The sequence below is a fragment of the Biomphalaria glabrata genome, chromosome 5, assembly GCF_947242115.1.
Source record: "Biomphalaria glabrata chromosome 5, xgBioGlab47.1, whole genome shotgun sequence".
NCBI classification, from domain to species: Eukaryota; Metazoa; Mollusca; class Gastropoda; family Planorbidae; genus Biomphalaria; species Biomphalaria glabrata.
The window spans coordinates 11,296,648-11,316,551 of NC_074715.1; the positions used below are offsets into that span (position 1 = coordinate 11,296,648).

The 19,904-nt window shown below is 31.0% G+C and overlaps 1 protein-coding gene across 3 annotated transcripts; it reads right to left on the reverse strand.

Annotated features, from left to right (window-relative positions):
* Nucleotides 1-19: 19 nt before the first annotated feature.
* Nucleotides 20-16,265, reverse strand: LOC106062418 (ceramide glucosyltransferase-like). 3 transcript variants are annotated; one of them, XM_056028879.1, is made up of 11 exons: nt 16,100-16,265; nt 15,595-15,826; nt 9,575-9,713; nt 9,345-9,447; nt 9,174-9,191; nt 8,559-8,660; nt 7,504-7,616; nt 6,610-6,788; nt 6,133-6,219; nt 5,648-5,837; nt 20-4,796 (listed from the first exon to the last, which is right to left on the reverse strand). In XM_056028879.1, the coding sequence occupies exons 2-11, from the start codon at nt 15,690-15,692 to the stop codon at nt 4,608-4,610; spliced, it is 1,218 nt and encodes a 405-aa protein (XP_055884854.1). In that variant the 5' UTR covers nt 15,693-15,826; nt 16,100-16,265; the 3' UTR covers nt 20-4,607. The 3 variants fall into 3 exon arrangements, with proteins under 3 accessions (XP_055884854.1, XP_055884853.1, XP_055884855.1); XM_056028878.1 differs by lacking the exon at nt 16,100-16,265 and having other exon boundaries at nt 15,595-15,863; XM_056028880.1 differs by lacking the exons at nt 9,174-9,191; nt 16,100-16,265 and having other exon boundaries at nt 15,595-15,862.
* Between the last annotated feature and the right edge of the window lie 3,639 nt (nt 16,266-19,904).

The following is a 19,904-nucleotide window of genomic DNA, read 5'->3' on the forward strand; positions in this document are numbered from 1 at the left end:
AGAAAAGATGATACTTAAGTAAAGACATGTTTGTTTATTAGATGAATTAAGTAAATGACTATGGAATACAAATCCAGACATTTTGTCAGTGACTAAAAACATTGATAAAGGAAGGACAGGACTAAAAAATATCAAATATTGCTGGTGAAGGCTGACAGTGAGCCCTTATCATCAGGGTCTCTACACCATTGTACAATCACATTTTTAAAAGTCTATTAGACGTGAGATTTTAAAAATAAATTATAAACTGTTCTCCCTCCACTTTTACGTCCACATGGAGAGGTAGAGATGACTACAATGACATAAGTACATGTACAATCAGAGAATTTCATCTTCAAGAAACATGGTATAGGCCAAAGCCTCACCACAGGGTCAATAGTTTACCACATGCATTTCAATATATTTTTAAAATACCATTGTGTAAAGCACCTTATTTTGAAAAGGAAAAAAAAGGTTACATAAAATATAGAAATATTATTAGACTATCATAATATGAGTATTAAAGAGTGTTAGGCCACTGAGTTAACAAAGAAATCAACTTGTGAGGATTCACATGTGTGTTGGGTTTGACAATGTTTTGTGTTGAAATGATCAGACTGCAAAGATCCCATAAATACATGGATATTCATTTTTCTCAGAATACACCCTCTGCATATATCCTTTCTTACCAAGTTGGTTAATTTACTAGGTGTATATACAGCTAATAAACTCTGCTTGTAAAGTATATTCATTTATAAAATAGACCAGTTTGTGGACAATAAGAAATAATATTAAAAAATCAGTAGGAGAAATATAAATGCTTATTTGTTTGAGAAAATAGATGCAAATAAACATGCATAATTATACATTACATTACATGAACTACAAAAAAAAATAATTCTGAATATCCATGTATTGATGTAATCTATGGCTAAGATAGATTAGATTTTTTTTAAATGTGGGAACATCACAAATGAATGCATTCACTTATTTGCTCATCAGCCCCATAATATATATATCAACTTGATAATTCTAAGTCCTGCACCACAATTTCAAAATATTGATACAAAAACTGACATATTATTTGGGCTTCATATAAGCAACAACAAAAAAAAAAAAAAAAAAAATGGAACTAAACTAAAAAAAAAATAGAACAACAAACCCTGACAAATCATGAAATATGCTATTACACTAGCAGGACTAACTGAAGACATTATAATTAAAATTCACTTAGTTTACCCTTCTATTTTTGTCTTCCCCCCCCCCCTTCCAGTATGTAATTTAAAAGTTGACAAACATTTGTTATCATGCTTTTTTTTTTTCTGGGTAATAATAACAACCAAAATCTACTGTTTGTTTCTTACTCATCAATCCTGAATTTATAGTAATAATAGTACAACTTTGCATTAGAACAAATACCACTCTTGTTAAGAATATAATGTAAAAATAAGGGTTGTTAAAAATGGAAGAAGCTACATAAACAAAATACAAAAACAGCAGCAAAAACCAATACATATTTAAAACCAATAGAGCTAAGGAATATGTGAGGTGATTTTGTTTTTATAGCTAACATTTGACTTTTCTTTGAAAAATAAAACAAAAAACCCTAAACTTCAGAGAGATTCATATTGAAAGTTCCTCCATAGTTATGTTCTTCAATTTGTGCAACAATGAGACAACTGAATAGAAATATATGTACAGCATATTATTCAACTGGATGAACACATATCTAAATGCTTGAACTAGTAACATTAACACACTCAGGCAAGAACATGATTTACTTATAATGGCAAGATCATAGGAGTACACTCTTACTTTATACATACATACATACATTTTTAAAATGTTTTATTTTGAATGAGTATTTGAAATGACTAAATCTGAAATGAAGATATAAAAAAATAATTAAAGTACACTGGATTTCTATATATTTCTATATATATATATATATTTAAAAAAAAAAATGAAATTAAGTAGAACTTGAGAAGGAAATGAAAACTAAAAATGTAACAATAATTGAATGTTTTTTTTTAAACTACTTTCTTTCAATTAAAATAATAATTGTAAAAAAAAAATATTTGTAAAAAAAAAAAATAATAATAATAATAATATTAAAAAAAAAAAAACAATACAATTTTGAAAAATATTAAAACCATTACAAAATATTTTGGCAAGAATACTACTCTTTTAATATCAGTAAAACAAATAGAGTGAAACATCACAAGTTTCGTAGTCTGACTAGTTTGGTAAAATGCACAGCTTCAGCAGTGAAACAAGGAGGAGACAAATAGCAATGACTTAGTGTGTTAATAAAAAAAAAAATGAAGGCAATTGACATTGTAATGCTGGTTCTTGAATTTTTCTACCATACAACAAAAAATTGTCTAGGACTGTTCTTGGCTCATTTTAACATTTTACTTAGATAAACCTTTTAATCTCATCAGCATTAATTTAAAAAGCCATTATAAATAAGTGAATAGTATTTTGTTTTCAATTGAGAATGACAAGTAATCAGATACTGTAATAACCTTTTTAAGCCTACATGGCAGGGTTAGTATTTTGGTTTTAGTTTCTGTGATAAGCATGTAAAAGTGTGGTATGTGGCCAGCACAACTATTAACTGCAAATTTGTCTTGAATTAGATAATGTCAGGTATAGTCCAGGCTAAAGATTCCAAATTTTAATATTTTTTTTAATATTTCGCTTGCACAACCAAAATGTAAATTCTCAACTCATTAAATATAGGTCTACTCCTCTGTACAATAAGTCCTACTGCCAAGCTAAGAGCTGTGATTGTACAATAAATAAGAAATAAAGAAAAGTATAAATGTTATTTCTCTGTACATGCAAACAAAACCAGCATTGGCGAGTGAATGTAACCGAAAACAAACTATACATTGCAAAAAGGTATTCTTCTGAAAACTAAAAATAACATCATAGCCTGCCAATGGTGGCCATTGACTAGCATCAGTTATTCCTCAGAAAGTCAGTGGAACAGACAACCACATCATATACACCCTCTGGAGCTCAATATAGTCTGGTAGTTCTGATCAATGATCACTTCACTCAGCATTCAGATGAACCAATTCAAACACACAGCAGGAATAAATATCAAACTGCACAGCATGGGCGTGGCCAATGTGTGCTTTAAGGAAAAACTCCTGAGGCTAAAAAATGTGTCGACAGTATTATTGTTTCATTTGTGATGCATGATAAATGCAAAGAAAAATTATTCCATTCCCTTTATTTTAAATATCGTCAATGCAATTCCAAAACTTTTTTTTTCATGCCATTTAAATAGAAAAAAATAAAACTAGATGTCTAATTATACTTGAAAAGCAGCCAGATTAAGAAAGAAAAAAAGACTTCTTGTATTCACTCATTGTGCCAGAGATAAACCAAACAATATTAAGACAAAGTCAAAAATAAAATGAGTATTTACACTTTTGACTTGTCATGGTATTTGATTTTACTAATTAATACCAAAAAAAAAAAAAGGTTAAAAAATAAAAAGGTATTGTATAAGTAATAAATAAGAAAATAAACAATGCAAAATACACCATAATAATTTGTTTGCACTTAAGTTATATGTACTGGGAAGATCTACAAAAGTGTTATCCACAATTGTAATTATTGGAAGATACATCGTCTGGTCTAAATACTGAAATATCTCAATAAATATCTGTTTGTTGTATAAATTAACAAAGGTGACTAGGAGAGACAAACTGCATAACAATCTCAATATTCAAATAAAATAGTTACAGTGAGAAATGAAATAATATCTTGCAAGTAAAATTTATTTATTTCAGATGTGTCAGGATAAGGGGACAGCACTGTTAGTGTTAATTGCTAACAGCATGATGGAAAATCCATTTAATGCACACGATTTCTTTTAACCTTTTGTTTTTACAATTATTTATAATAAAAAAAAAAAAAAAAAGAAACGTAGCCCAACATCCTTTCCATAATATGTGTAAACCCAAATGTAAATTTTGTTATCACCCCCATCCAATAACATATCAAATTCATCCAATTCTTTAAAATGTTCAAATAACCTATCAACAGATACCAGAAAATCTATTTAAAAAAAATAATAATGTGTTGGTAAAGTGAAAAAAAGCAAATGGCAAGACAATAAAGAAATAATATTTTTTTTAATGTGCTTCAGAAAATGTTTTCATGATTAGGATAGACTGTAAGATGGAACAGCCTAAAAAATAGTAATTCAGGATGTGATTGTCTTTACAGACAAAGCAGAAATACAGATCTAAACTGACATCTGGATAGTATTCAAGCCTTTAAACTCAAAGTGTCTTCGAAATAGTGTATAAATAGATAGTCCATTCATTTTGTTAGGGTTAAAATTCATTACATAGAGATGTTATCAACATGCTCTTGATGTTACACAAGTGACTCACTCAGCAATAACTCATCAGCAAAATGTGTTACTTTACATATTTACAAGTTTCATTAAATGTTACAGCAGTGACAAGTCTCAGCGGGGTAACATTCTATGACAATACAGTTCAGAATGTTTCATGTAATCAACTCTTGTAGTTTATCCACGCTGCCACTAACACTCATGGTAAAATATTGAAAAGTTCAGCAGAAAGAATGTCGCATTTTTTTCACTTGCTTTGGCTGGGGGGTGCAGAGGTGACCTCAGTTGTTATGCCACCCCATCTAATTTTATACTTTCTGGAACGCCAAGTGATGATGGGATCCCAGTGCGCTCGACACACCAAGATTGGATAGGAGATTTCATTCAGAATCCACCCAACAAGAAATTCAAACTTGGAAAACGGCAAAGGACCTTGCTGGAAAATTTGAAGAAAAAACAAATTAAAAAAAAACAAACAAACAATTACAATAATAATTGTTTTTTTTTATACTTAGAAGCAACAAAAGAGAACAAGTGTATAATTTACATGAGATTTTTATCTGCAAAAATATTATTAAAAGTGTATAATTTACATCAGATTTTTATCTGCAAAAAATAGCAGTCTAGTAGAAATAGGAAATTTTTGTGTTGAGCATGCGAGACTCCAGAACACTTAACAGGAAATGAGTGCTAATGTAATTTTTTAAGCATTAACATTCATGTCACATTGTTTTGTTCCTGGCAAAATGAAATTTACATTAAAAAAAACTTTGTTTTGAATGAGATATAAATATTAATTAGATCTTTACAAGTATTCCTGACTCAGTTGAATGTAGCTCAGAAAAAACAAATCATTGGACTAGAGTAATTAAAAAAAAATAAGTTCATAAAAATCAGGCAAGCTGAACGCCAGGTAAGCGAATACACAAGTCGGAGTCAAACGAAGGAAGCTAAGAATGAGCTGTGACAATCAGACTTTGTAGACTTATTACTTTAAGAAAAGTCATTCAGGGGTATTATATAAAATCAGCCTTCTCCAAGAGACCATGACAGTGATCACAAATGTCTGACGATGTCAAAGACCTTTTTTATTTAACATCACTTTCTATAGAGAATTGAAAACAAGTATTATCAGTTTCAGTTAAGTGAATCTAAACAGTAAGAGCAGTACAAAGAATAACGTATCTTCAGTAAATTGTATTTATGCTTCCATTCCTGATTGAAATGTGTGATACCCTGTATAATGAAAAAAAGATGGACATCTACTAGGAATATTCAGTCACCTACCTGGATAATAGAAAGAAGGATGTAATCCAATAGGAACCATATGAGCACATGAACCATAAAGAAGACTAAAGGAGACCAGGAAAATAAGTATTCTGTGACGAACGCCATAATCAACCCTTGTACGATACACTGGTAGATGGGTTCAAAGAACATGGTTGTGACCACTGTAGCATTGCGGAGTTTGGTCCATCTAAAACATTGACATGGAATATTTTTAAATTAGTGAACATAATGCTTCAAGTATCAGGAGGCGAAGCTTACAATAAAGCAACACACATAACATATACTATTATTTGATTATTAGAAAACAAATGCTATATATATATACAGACATAAATGTTTGCACAACCATAAACTTCTGAATTGATCAATCCCTTTAACTTGGTAAAAATGTCAGATATCCTTCCCTCTGCTAATACTCTTCCACTCTAAGACACAGAAGTTCAAAGTAATGAATCATGTGGACCTAAAATGAAATAACTTACCTAATAAGTCTGTCATGAAATGTTGTAAGTGAAGTATAGCCAGAGTTCTGTAATGCTGTCTGACTACACAATAACACCTTGTATCCTCTGGAGAAAGAAAAGTTTAAATAAAATGATACTTTTTGACCAAAATATTGAGGAGAAACTCCTTATAAATTTTTCGAAAGGTAATAGTTTTGTTTGTTTGTTTGTTGTTTTACATACTTACAAACACCTTTCTGCTATTTCTAAATTTATGCATTTTTCTCAAACCTAATATATTATCAGCTTTTTAATGTTATCAAAAAATGTCTTAATGCTTATTTCCATTTCAAAACAGTCTATATTTGTTACTTCCCCAGCCAACCTAAGCAGCCCCTTATTCAAATTCTCAATATCAAGCTCAATTCCTGAACAGAGGTCATTTCCAAGGAGCAATCATTCATACTTCAAAGCTACCCCAAGGAGATATTTAGTACTTCAATAAAATTGTCTTACCTGTCTAATACTGCTTGGGCTAACATATAATCCTCTGCTAAATACTTTCCAAAGTGTGCCAAACCTCCAGCTTCCTCTATTATTTCTTTACGGAAGAGGGTGGACATCCCAGATGCACAGTTAATACCAAGAAAATTGGCAACCAGATACATTTTACCATGATGTGTCCCAAAAAATATCTGTTGGATAAAATGTTTATTATAATTGTGATTTATGATTTTATATAACATTTCCTTTCAAAACTTTTTGAATAAACTAAAAGAATTTGTATCCCACAATATTATCCCTTTACAATTAATCTTAAAAATCCATTTCTATTCCTCAAATGTCCGAAATACAATCAATGGACAACTTTTAGCCCACTGGGAATGATAATCAAATGGGAGAAAACAGAAAAGATTCTGAGGCCTGTGAAGGATGTGATTACAAAGATTCTATATTAGTGTTCACAAGTTCTCGGAGAAAGGCAATAAAAGATTAACATCGCATCATCTGCCTTATGGATGTGTTGAAGGGAAAGTTTGGCCCAACAAAATAAGTAAAATGTTATGTTGTATTTTTTCTTCCTCTTTAAAAATAAAATATTTAATATACAGAAAACAAATGAGTAAAAAAAATAAATGCAAACTAAAACTCTATGGCCATGGCCATATCACAAGGTCCTCAGGGCTTGCAAAGACCTTCCTTAAGGGAATAGTACCAGGAAAAAGAAGAAAAGACAGAGAAAGGGATTGGAAGACAACATAAAAGATTGGACAGGCCTGTAATTGAAAAAGATTCAACAGTATAAGACAGGAATGGAGAAAAACAATCAACAGATCATGTATTCATGTATTCCCCAACAGTTCATCAGACTAAGGGATAGGTGAAGGTTAAAGACGTATAAAAATTTACCTTTTCTAGATGTGATACAAATCCTGGCCTATCACAAACAAATGGCATTTGTTGAACGAGTCCTATTTTTTCTGTCATGTGTAAAGCCATATCCATTAAAGTATCTTCTTTCACTGAAAAAAAAACAAAAACAAATTATCAATGGATTTAACATTCAACTTTTTATGTCTAACTCAAACATATTCAAAGGAGTTTATGGGCACTAAAGAGCTCAAAGCAGGGGCCATTTATCTCTGAACACACAAAACAATTTAAGAGACAAAAAAAAATATGAATCAAATCTAGTTAAATTTGACTGATTTACTCAGAAACATCTTACTAAAAAATATCTTTGTTAATTATAAACATACTGGCTTTCAAAATAGCTAATGTTTGGTTTTCATATCACTCTTAGGTTCTCAATTTATTCCCCTCCCACAATAAAAAAAAAACACCCATTCACTCTTTAATGTATAGGTAACTCTACTTGAGTATGGGCTTGGTAGGCTAAGATTCTCTCTTCAAATCAAAAGTTGACAGAATCTCGAGTGTTGTGCCTATGTTTCCATACAAGTTAAGAGCAAACCTCAAGGAAAAGCATCAAGAGCATGAAATACTATCAGTGGTCTTTACTCTTCATTTCTGGCTTCAGTTTCTACCTTTTAAAAAGCCTACATTAAATTGTTGATAGCATAACTTTGTGTCCTATCTAATCATTCCCTCCTTTTCTTTGAAAACAAACTAATAGAGTGGGAGATGAATGGACAAACAAAATGTATAACCACTTTAGAATGTTCCATAATGAGGTTGATATTTTTTGTAGATGAAATATAGTCATATTTTTATCATAATAATAATAATAATAATAATAAAGAAATCCAATAATAAAGAATACATTAATGATACTTACTTTTTAATACTACTGTCTGATATTAAAAACAAAATGTATAACCACTTTAGAATGTTCCATAATGAGATTGATATTTTTTGTAGATGAAATATAGTCATATTTTTCTCATAATAATAATAATAAAAAAAAGAAACCCAATAACAAAGTATACATTAATGATACTTACTTTTAATACTACTGTCTGATATTAAAAATAGGTCGTATTTGGCTGCCTCATAACCTCGAATCATGTTATTTATTTTTGGATTAACTCCTACATTTTTCTTGCCTATAGAAATAAAAAAAAAAATATATTTTTTTAAAAAGACAAAACATTTAGCAAAGGCATTTAATAAATTCCAGTGCAATATGGGAAGCATTTCAACAGACCATAATGGTGTTTATAAAATTAAATGCAGTCCCTGCTTGGTAAATAGGATCTAAACATCTTATCCATTTAGTTATGTCCATAAGATATCTGATGAAAAGATCATTTGGTTTTGTAAGTAAGAATCAGCTTCTCTTCTGTTAACAATGGATTTATTTACACTACATTAGAGAACTTATTTCCAATGGATTTATTTACGCTACAGTACAGAACTTATTTCAAAGTTAATATGTAAGTGATATATATCTTTTTTTTCTCATCCAAATCTGTAACAAATGTCAGTCAATAAGTTAGTTATTAAAAAAATTTTAAGAAATTTTTTTCATTGGGAAAATTGTTAACATAATGAAAAAAAAAAAATCTAATTATTAAAACTCAAACTCAACGTAAACAAACTTTACAACAAAGCTGTACCTTTTGATTCAGTATCACCTGTGTGAGTAAAATAAGTTGTGACGCTAACAAGTACCACTGACAAAACACTTTTGATATAACATTCCTTTTTTTTTTCTTAGATAAACAAATAATACTTTCCTAACTGATAAAATCTTTTAAAGTACAATGTCATTATCAAAACATACTTACCAATAAATATCTTTGCATCTACTTTAGGATACTTTAAAATAAGACTTTGAGCTATCATAATCACAGAATCTAATTCATCTTGAATACAAAAAAGTATTTCATACTGGGAAGAAAATAAAACTTTGGTTTTACATCATAAATTTAATTACAACATGGACTTCAATTACTATTGGCAATATTGTCTATCAATCTTATCTAAATATTACATATGCACAAACAAAAAAGATTACCTGTGGATATTTGAAATTGAAATATGTTTCTAGATTATCAAACAGATTGGGATCAACTCCCACTAAAGGTTTGATGATAGAGATGCCAGGAAGATCTTCTACCACTGGAGGGGATAATTTTCTGGACAATTTCCATTTTCTTGGAAAAGAAAACAGGTTTAAAAAAGGTTAGAAATATAGTGCATGCTAATTAAGTCACACTTTTTAAAATTTATAACTAATATATAAAGTAGAATGTAAGGAGTATGTATGTATGTCTCACATAGAAATCAAAACTGTCTGACCACTTTTTTATATTTATGTAATCCCACTAATGGAAAAATAAAAGTCTTATTATAATAACACTGACATTCAAGGAAGAAAACTGATATGGTTAGGAAACCACACATTAGTAGACTTATATAATAAGTCTAGTCTATTACTACACACACGCTTACCAGTAAAGGTCTCGAATTTACCAGATTTAATTGTCAATTTTTAAACTATTTAATCATACTAAGGCTTAATCTAGGAGCTTAACAGACCTGAAATTATGAAGTTCAATGAAAATTGATTGACAATAAACAGCACCCCCCCCCCTCCACACACACACCTTTTCAATCATAATTCCTTTTTTTGTTTCCTGTTTTTTAAGTCTTTTATTTGTGTTAGGATTATTATCCCTTTCATCCTTTTTAGGATTATTATCCCTTTCATCCTTTTTAAGTGAATTCCCCTTAAATTTCTTTTAACCTAATAAAGAAGTAATGCTCACTGTTTATTAACTAGTCATCTAGAATCTACATATATATATAGATAAACTAACTAACAACACCTGAGTTACAAGGAGTTTGATTATTTAAGTTAATCCGTTAAAAGAAGATAACTTTAGTCACATGAACAATAGGAACATAAAAAATACTTTTAAAAAAAACAAAGCTTATATTACGCGTAACGCTATCAATTAAATTAGATTGATCATGTAATTATATGTATGATTGGCCTAGACATAATAAATCTGTGATTAGAAATATTTTTACCATTTGTTTTTGTTGAGCTTGTAGCACTATGATTCTATCACTTGTATGGACCAGTTGTGAAAGGGGGAGAGAAGAAGGGGGTATCTTGATGAATGTTTATATGATTGTTTTTTTAAATGTATTAAAAAAAATGTTAACTCAGGAGTCCCCAAGGGGACTAATTCAATTTATACCACCACATCTGTCAAGTACGATTTCTTTCCCTTATTTAAGATACCAAACAAAATTAATTAAAAATTGCTAATTTTTTAAAATTGATTCTTGTGTTGTCAGATATAAGAAATAATTGTGCAAAATTTAAGCCTAATCCAAGATTGGGTGTGGGAAAAATAAATGTGTACAAACTCTTTACCATACAGAGAGTTAGCAATCTTGAATTTTTCTAGAGTCTAGACTATTCTAGATAGTATTATATATATGAGTGTTTCTCCAGTACTGGTATCAAAAAGTGTCACATTAGGCCACAAATGAAAGTTTTTAGTTTCATTTTAAGAGTATTCACTTCTTCACCCATTGTAATTTAAGAACTTATCAATAGAAAATGAATTGGAATATGTACATTTCCTCGGCAGTGCTGGCATTTCAGGTGCATCACTGGGACACCATTGATGATTAAAGTACAACTAACTGTTAATTTGTTTGCTTTTTTAGCATAATTTGAATGTTTCTATTGTATTAAGCAGCTAGATAGAGAAACTGAAGTTTTTGAGCACTTACGTTATTTTTGCGCTCAATTTAAAAAAAGGAACACAGTAGCACCTGTAACACTACTGGTAAAAGTTTTTTAAATAAGATTTTTTTAATAAGAAAATAGAATGTATGCCATACTTGCATTATAACTAAATATAACAGGCTATTATTTGCTGCAATATCTCAACAATAATTCAAGCATTTATTATAACATGACTATTATATCACATGTTGCAGGTGCTACAACAGGACACCAATATGAAATATATATATTTTTTTTTTGTTAATACATGCTGAAATACAACTTTTTAAAGTCTGTAAAAACATTACCAATGTTTTTTGTTTACTATTGGTGAATGAGGTCCATTCTTATTACAATTCAAAACTTTGGTGAAAAAAATAACTATGTCTAGATCTCTGAGAGCGGTGTTACAGGTGCTACAGTGAAAAAATGTGGGACTCCATGTCTATCAATGTCTCCTGTTAATTACTATGTAACCTTTTCCCAAGAAAATGTCACTAATTGTGTATTAAGCAGTATTAAGCTAAAAGATCCTAGAAATAAAGAATCACCCTTTGTGTCAGGATACAAGACACCGATAGCAAAGACAAACAGACACAAACACTCTTTTGTTCCCCTGGCAATCAAATCATTACATAAGAGCAATCTGATATAAATTTTGTCACATGTAAATTATGAGTGAGTCTGGTGTGAATTTACATTTTGGTTTCTTATAGTTATAATGTTTTTTGTTTGGTGTAATGCACAAATTGTAAGACAAAATTTCCATACAAACAATAAAGATTATTATTATTATTATCATCAGAGATACCTAAAAGTAATTCCCATCACATTAATAACTTTGTTTAAAAAAATATTGTCCTTTTTGTGAAGCGCATTTGAGGTGCTTCACCTGGGACACCAAGACGTATTTTACTAATATTATATAAATTTTTACAGTTTTAGAGAAAAATTACACTATGTAAATTAATCATTGATGCTTTAAGTAACAGAAACACACTAGGGAGCAGAATCCTTTTACTTTGTTTACAATTGATAAAGGTTTAAAATTCCAAGTTTACTGGGACACCATGTGATGCACCTGTGACATCTAAGTAATAACAAAGTAAATATAAAACAAAAAGATATTGATAATGCAACAACATTATAGTGTTAACCTATTTCGACAAAAATGCCTGTTCAATAATCCTTGCTTTTAGTAGAATCTTATCTTATCTTATCTTATATAATACAGACGTTACTTCAAAAAAGAAGATGATTACGTCCTACGCGTCATGCATTTAGTCATGCATATTAACCAATGACTTAAATTCTGCCAAGTCACTGGTTTTCCTGGCTAGCTCAGGCAACCCATTCCATGCTCTAATAGCACTAGGGAAGAAGGAGTATTTGTACAAATTTGTCCTAGCATATGGGATGAGGAATGTGCCTTTATCTTTGTGTCTTTCAGAGTATTTTATTAAATTTTGTTTTTGTATTTGAAGATTATGGTTCAGTGTTTTATGTATTATTGCTACTTTACTTTTGAGCCTTCTGTCCTGAAGGCTTTCTAAATTTAGTGATTTTACTAAAGGTGTTACTCTAGTCAAATGTGAATATTCGTTTGTTATGAATCGCACTGCTCTATTTTGTGTCTGTTCTAGTTTCTTAATGTTTTCTTGAGTTGAGGGGTCCCAAACAGAGGATGCATATTCTATTATTGGCCTAACCAAGGTTAAATAACATTTTAGTTTTATGTTCTTATTTGATTTATAGAAATTTCTTTTAATAAATCCTAATGCTTTGTTTGATTTTTTGTAGTTTCATCAATATGTGGATTCCATGACAGTTTTTCATTTATTATAACACCTAGGTATTTTGCGTTTTTAGTCTGTGTTACTGGTTTGCCATGAATAAGATAAGTGGAATTAATTTGTTTTAGTTTTTTTGTTACTCTTAACAACTGACATTTTTCTGGGTGGAAAGACATGCTCCAATTTGATTCCCATTTCTGTAATTCATCTAATTCTCTTTGTAAAATATCTGTGTCTTGTGTTGTTTTTATTGTTCTATATATTATGCAATCGTCTGCAAATAATCTGACTTTTGTTCCTGAAGTAATGCAATTTGGTAAATCATTTATGTAAATTAAAAATAGTAGTGGACCCAAGACTGTTCCTTGAGGTACACCTGAGTTTACTGTTATCGGTGTTGATTTAGAGCCATTTATTATTACAGTTTGTTCTCTCCCTATCAGAAAGTCTTTAATCCACTGATGCAGTGGACCACTAATGCCGAAATATTTTAATTTTTTAAGCAAACTATGGTGGTGAACTTTGTCAAAAGCCTTAGAAAAATCTAGTAAGATAGCATCTATTTGTTCACTATTATCTAAACCTTTTGAAAAATCATCAATTAGTCCTATTAGTTGTGTTTCACATGATCTATATTTCCTAAAGCCATGTTGGTATGGTGTGAGGACATTACTTCAGCCTAAGCCAGGTGTTCCATGTTACATCAAAAGATACCATTTTGTGCATTATTTGACACATTTTCTACAATTTTAAATTCCACTATGTACCTTTCAAGCTCAAAGAATCACAATTTATACATTAACCATTTCTAAGTGCAATGAAAAGAAAATTGTGACATTTTAATAAGATTTTTTTGAGTTATATTATAGACTTTTTAGTGAACCAATACCTATTTCTCACCAGTACTGGAGAAACACTCATCATATGCTATATATATTATAAAATTAATATATATATATATATTATTAGAGTCTAACTCTAGATTAAGTCTAGATTCTAGATCTATAATTTACTATAATAATATCTAATAATATTATTAATATAATGATCTAGATTAGAATTGACTAGATCTATATAATCTATATATTTTAAAATATTTATATCTAGAAAATAGTAGAGATAGAATCTAGATCTAGATCTATCATCAGAAGATAATAACTTAAACTTTGACTTTATCACTATTATCAGACTTGATTACTATACAATAAAATAATAATTATATAATAATTTGATTATTCATTCATAATCATATCATATAGATCTAATAATATAGATTATTTATAATATTGTTACAAATGACCAGTGACAGGAAGAGGTTAACGTGTAACTCCGGCGAGATAACACAGCAGCAAGTGTTCTCTGGAATGTACATGTATAAATGAAGACAGGATGTGACGTGTCCTTACGTGTTGTTCCAGAAGATACAAGCAGTGTTTGTGCAACATTGGAGTTCTAAGCGATTAGGGACTCTAGACTCTATATAAATCAGAGAGGTACTGTGAAAAGAGTCGTAGGAAGAGTTTTGAAGAGTCGTTGGTACAGTCGTCGTTACATTTGTCTACTGTGCGAGACAGTAAAAGAGAGATGTGTACGACTTGATACAAGTTAACAAGGGTAGAGTTAACTGGAGTGTTTTACAGTCATTAAAGTCTATACAGCGAACTACAATGGACTTGAGCCGTTACAGTCGATGTAAGACGTGTACGGCTCTGATTCGGTAGACATGAGAACGACTTGGAACAGTTGAGTAGAGCGGAATATGGCTTGATGCAAGTTGAGAAGAGATGAATTGCAACGAAGTATAGCTAACTGTAAACTAGTCTAAACTGACAGATATTGTACAGTCTTCTACACTACATGTCACAATGACAAATTGTTAGAGTTAATAGTCAATAAAATTATATGAAGCTGAAAGTTGAGTCAAGTTCTTTGCAGTGTTTTTATTTGTTTGCCTACTTGTACATTTAATTTAGCCAGAAAATTCAGAAATATGTAACAATAAGTCAATATTATTAATATAATTAATATAATAATAATTATTAATATATGACATATATTTCATTTGATATATACAATATCAACTTAGATGTCTTAGACTACTAGAGTTTAATCATATGACATGATGATGATATGATCATAATGATCCATAGGCTTCTATTTATTATTTTTTATATTATTCTAGTCTAGTAGATTCTACTAGAGTCTACTCCTAGCCTAGAGTCTTGCTAGATTCTATATACTAGACTAGTAGGCACCTCTACAAAACACTTTGTAACACAGTGCTAGTGGCATTTTTAAATAGCCTCTAGTCTGAATTAAATACTAAATAGCCTGGGCCCGGCCCTGCCCTCCCTCTCCAAACTTAACTTAACTAGGAGAGACGAGAGTCGAGAGTCAAGACTCAAAACTCAAAAGAGTGAGTAGACTAGATTCTAGAGTTAATAACAAAATGTACAGTAAATCATTAATCAAGTCAATTTTAAAACAAAGACTTACCCATAAAAAATTGCTAAAATGTGGATTAATAAGTTCACAATGAATCCGACAAATAATACTATGCAAAGTCCGAAAATAACATACTCAGCCGGTTCCATCGTCTTAATACTTAGGATGCATTTCACTAACTGACCCGTCCCATGATTCAACACTACTGGTACTTTGTTGTCAACTATAAATGTTTTGTTTCTCCCGAAAGCAGGATTGTATTTGTTGAAATCGTCTTAGAGTTCTGAATGAAATTTCAAAAGAAAACTTTTAAAAATTTGACTTCCTCAGAGGAGACTCTGTTTATATTAAAAGTAGATGTAGGTTTAAAATTAAATTCGACATAAGCTTTAGAAATATGAGCATTCATGGGAGATATGCCAACTTTTTTTGGGTGGGAAGGGATCCGAGTTCAATATAATATAAATCAATATTATTTGTTCAAAGTTTTTGTACAAAAAATGCTAGTTTTTAATTTAAATTGTAGCTTATAGGACTAAATGGACCTCTCTCAGACCTTACGATCTATGGAGTTCAATGATGTAAAGCTCGTCTGTTTCTATGGCCGACGGTTAACGTAGGTACCAAGTGGCCAGCACAACGACAAATCACATTATTTCAGTGTCAATGGAAAAGGCTTGAAATGGGGATGGAGGTCCGAGAAACAGACGTGTGTCAAGTATTATTCTTGTTTCATAAGCCTCGATTCTTGAGCATTAGACCACACCATCGCACAGAGAGGTATATATAGAGAGACGCCTATGACATACAGTACGTAACAGCCGTTGCTTGAGGTTTTGTATTAATAAATATATTACGCCAGCGTTGTCAACAAGGAGTTATATCGATTGATCTTTAATCCCATGCCTAATCTAGACACGTTTAGCATAATTAGGCTATAACGTGCATAGAAGTACGTGTGTCGTCATCTTTTCTTATAAACCTGAATACCTGTAGGCCTACTTTAAGATCGATCGTTGCTTGTTATACTTAAGTCTCTATATACATTGACTCTACGTTTTTGGGGGAAGTGATCCAGTCATTGTGGATTAATTGTTTATAAGATGTACGAAAAATATAGACTTTCATTTGGCCTTTGTCATCCTGATTTAAGAGTGGTATGCCTATTTCGACAACATGTGAGGTCCTGCGGTGCCGGTGTAGGTTACAAAAAAAAAAAGCATATTAGTAGGCCTATACAATAATTATAATTTTGGATATCCCTTCCGCAATCTACATACCTTTATCTACTGAAATCTACTCCATTTTAATTTCGATCAATATTAATCTGTTTCTCAGAAGAAAGAAAAAAACAGCAAAATATTTTTTTTAATCCTTATTTAAAAAAAAAACAAAGCTCATCTAAAAAGGAAGAACCCCGTCCTTAAAGCAATATCTACCAATAATGTACAAGTTATTTCCCTTATTCGATATCAAACAAAATAATTAATTACCAATAATTAATTAAATTGACTACTTAAGTATTTTTGTTTATTGATTCATGTTTTGTTAGGAACAATAACTATTTTTTAAAGTATCAAATTGATCGGAGAATGTGTGAGGAAGAAATAGAGTTTACAATTATTTAAGGGGATAAAATCCAACAAATTTAGCTCTATCTGTGAATACTGAAGTATTAGTTTCCCTTTGTTGCTATATAACAATTAAAATAATGGATTAACAGTAATTAATTGTCAAATTGGTTCCTTTTGTTTTATTGATTCATGTCTTGTCAACGTCGGTGAATAATTGTGCGAAGTTTCAACTTGATCCGAGAATGGGTGTAGGAGAAATAACGTGTACACATTTTTTAACCAGACAGACAGACAGAGTTAGTTAATAAAAGCTTTGTAAAAAAAAAGTCACATTTTAAAGACTCAAAATATAAAAGCCTGGCACATCGCATAGAGGTTAGTGATTTTGCCTAAGTCCATTATTTTTCAATTTCTACTATATCTAGTAGCTTATAATACACTCTCTTCATAGGAAATGTTGAAATACTAGTATGCATATAAGTTGGACACAATTTGAAACAACAATTAATAAGTAGGTTTTCATATTATCTCGTGAACTGCCGTGCTACACTGCGGCCAAAGAACACTGAACAGATTTTTTTTTTTACGAAAATGTTTTTTTCTTTTTATGAGGATTGACCCATTATAAAACAATTAGATCAATTATATATTCATTATAAGAAATCAGTTAGGCCAGGTTAGCATTTAATTTCACATTCACTTTCACCTATCCTTTGGTCTGCTGGACCGCTGGGGCACCACACAAGATCTGTCAACTTTCTTTCTCCATTCTTCTCTGTCATTTGTCTTTGATAGAATTTAATTATGATGTTCTTTCTGAAAACATTGATTCCTGCCTTTTTACCTACCTGGTTGGACCACTTCGGGGGCCGATTTTGAGTTTGTGTTTCCACACAAACTGTCTTTGTAACCTTTGTTTTTTTTTTGTTTAATTTATATTGTTTAGACAGGTAGAATTTGTTGCCGATATTGCTGTACAGTAGACAGAAAATTTGTGAAAAGAAGTAGTTGCCAATATAATAGGTGACCCGTACACGTTCTAGTCAAATAGTTTGAGTTAAAATTCAAGTGTATTTAATTTAAAGACGCCATATAAACCGGTATAAGCCAACAATAATTTAGGCTGAAAACGGTTCTGCTGGTCACAGACATTCAAACAATCGAACTTAATGCCTACTTGATTTGTCAATTGAATCTATGAAGGTCTATAAGTACAAATATATAGCTTCGATTCCTGGACTATAATTAGGGCATCTAAAGCATGGAACGCGTACTGTTATCACTAACAGGAGAAAGGCAAAATCAAGTAACCAGTGCCTAAACCAGTAAGCCTCGGGTATGAGAGGCTCATTAACCTTAGCTGGTTACCTAGGCCTACCTATAAAAGGAAAACTCTGAATTCAAACCTATGCTGCCAAACAAGGAAAAGGATTGGGTAGTTCTCTCTGGGGAAAAAATCAGGAGCCTACTACAGTTCGGCAGATTGCAGCAATCCATAGCCGAGCAAGCGACGCCGCTGTTTTTACTATTGTCGTTCCTTTGGACAGCTACTATAGATGGGTGTAACTGCCTTCGTGGGTGTCATCGTTCCGACCATAGCTGATGCCCAGGTCCAATAGTCGCTTCGGGACTGAAGGAGGCCATATTATAACGTCAAATTCTAGGCCCTACGCCAAGCTTTCGCAATCTGCGGAAGAAGTGTATAAAGCTTTTGAGACACTGGTAATAAAAGATTATATATGTGTTATGTGTTAGATCTACTTGAATTTTTTTTTTTTAGAAAGTAAATGTGTGTTTTCTTGCGCACAAAGCCCTCGGTATCCGGTCACAGAAACAGATAAACATTACATCTCCCGCTCCTTATTTTTTATTTTAAAAAAATGACTTTTTACAATATACAATTTATCAATGTCCGATAGTATGTCGACAGACATACCAAAAAAATATTATTGGTAAAATCGTTCTTTCAAAAATAAGTATATAATTACGACATACGCTTATCCATAATGTAGGCCTATTAGAAAGCTAAAATAAGAGCATACGCAATTTATTTTGTAAAAATGATTTATACTAAATATACATTAAGTTTCTAAAGTGCCAGTGCCATAAGCGAAAAAGGGTACAATGTGAGAGAGAAAGAGAAAGAGTGAGGGAGAGAGTTTTAGCTAAAAATTAGCTAAATCGACGGCAGATTGTCACCACTTCCGTATAACAAAAATTACTTCCGACTTAGATATTTATTCCTATGTTCTAGAATGTGTACGCGTTTGTAACGTAGACTAGATTAAATGTTGTTTTCTGAAGTTTTATTAGACCTATATCACAATTGCATTTAGAATTTAAAAAAAAAATCTAAATCAGTTTACTAGAGTTTGATCTACTAGATTAGATTACATATAGATCCAGATCTATAACATTTTTTTTGAGTTTTTGTTTTTTTTAAATGTCCCAGTGTTACCGCCCCCTTTAAAAGAATGTGACCCAAATTGCAACAGGGCTCTTCTTACAGTCACAGTTGGGTGACTCATCAGCACGAGTATATCCCTTAATGTTACAAACACCGCATAGTTTTAACAGGTGACAGTTCTGTCACGTGGTATTATACGTCATTTCGGGTAGCACGAAAATAAATTTAAGCATACGATTTCAATGAGAAAATAGGCCTTAGATCTCTCTCTATTAGTCTATATTTATATATTTCGTAAACAAAACGTTGCATGGGGATTGAGTCTTAAGAATATCCCTGATGACGTGCGTTGGATTTAAAAAAAAGAAGTGGGAGAAACT

What these genes read in the sequence shown, in the direction of transcription:
- LOC106062418 (XM_056028879.1), bottom strand. Translation starts at nt 15,692, where the DNA reads ATGGAACCGGCTGAGTATGTTATTTTCGGACTTTGCATAGTATTATTT. An exon ending in ATCAGACAGTAGTATTAAAA is followed by an intron (nt 7,617 to 8,558) that starts GTAAGTATCATT and finishes TTTTTTTTTCAG; the next exon opens with TGAAAGAAGATACTTTAATG. An exon ending in TTGTATCACATCTAGAAAAG is followed by an intron (nt 6,789 to 7,503) that starts GTAAATTTTTAT and finishes TTTATCCAACAG; the next exon opens with ATATTTTTTGGGACACATCA.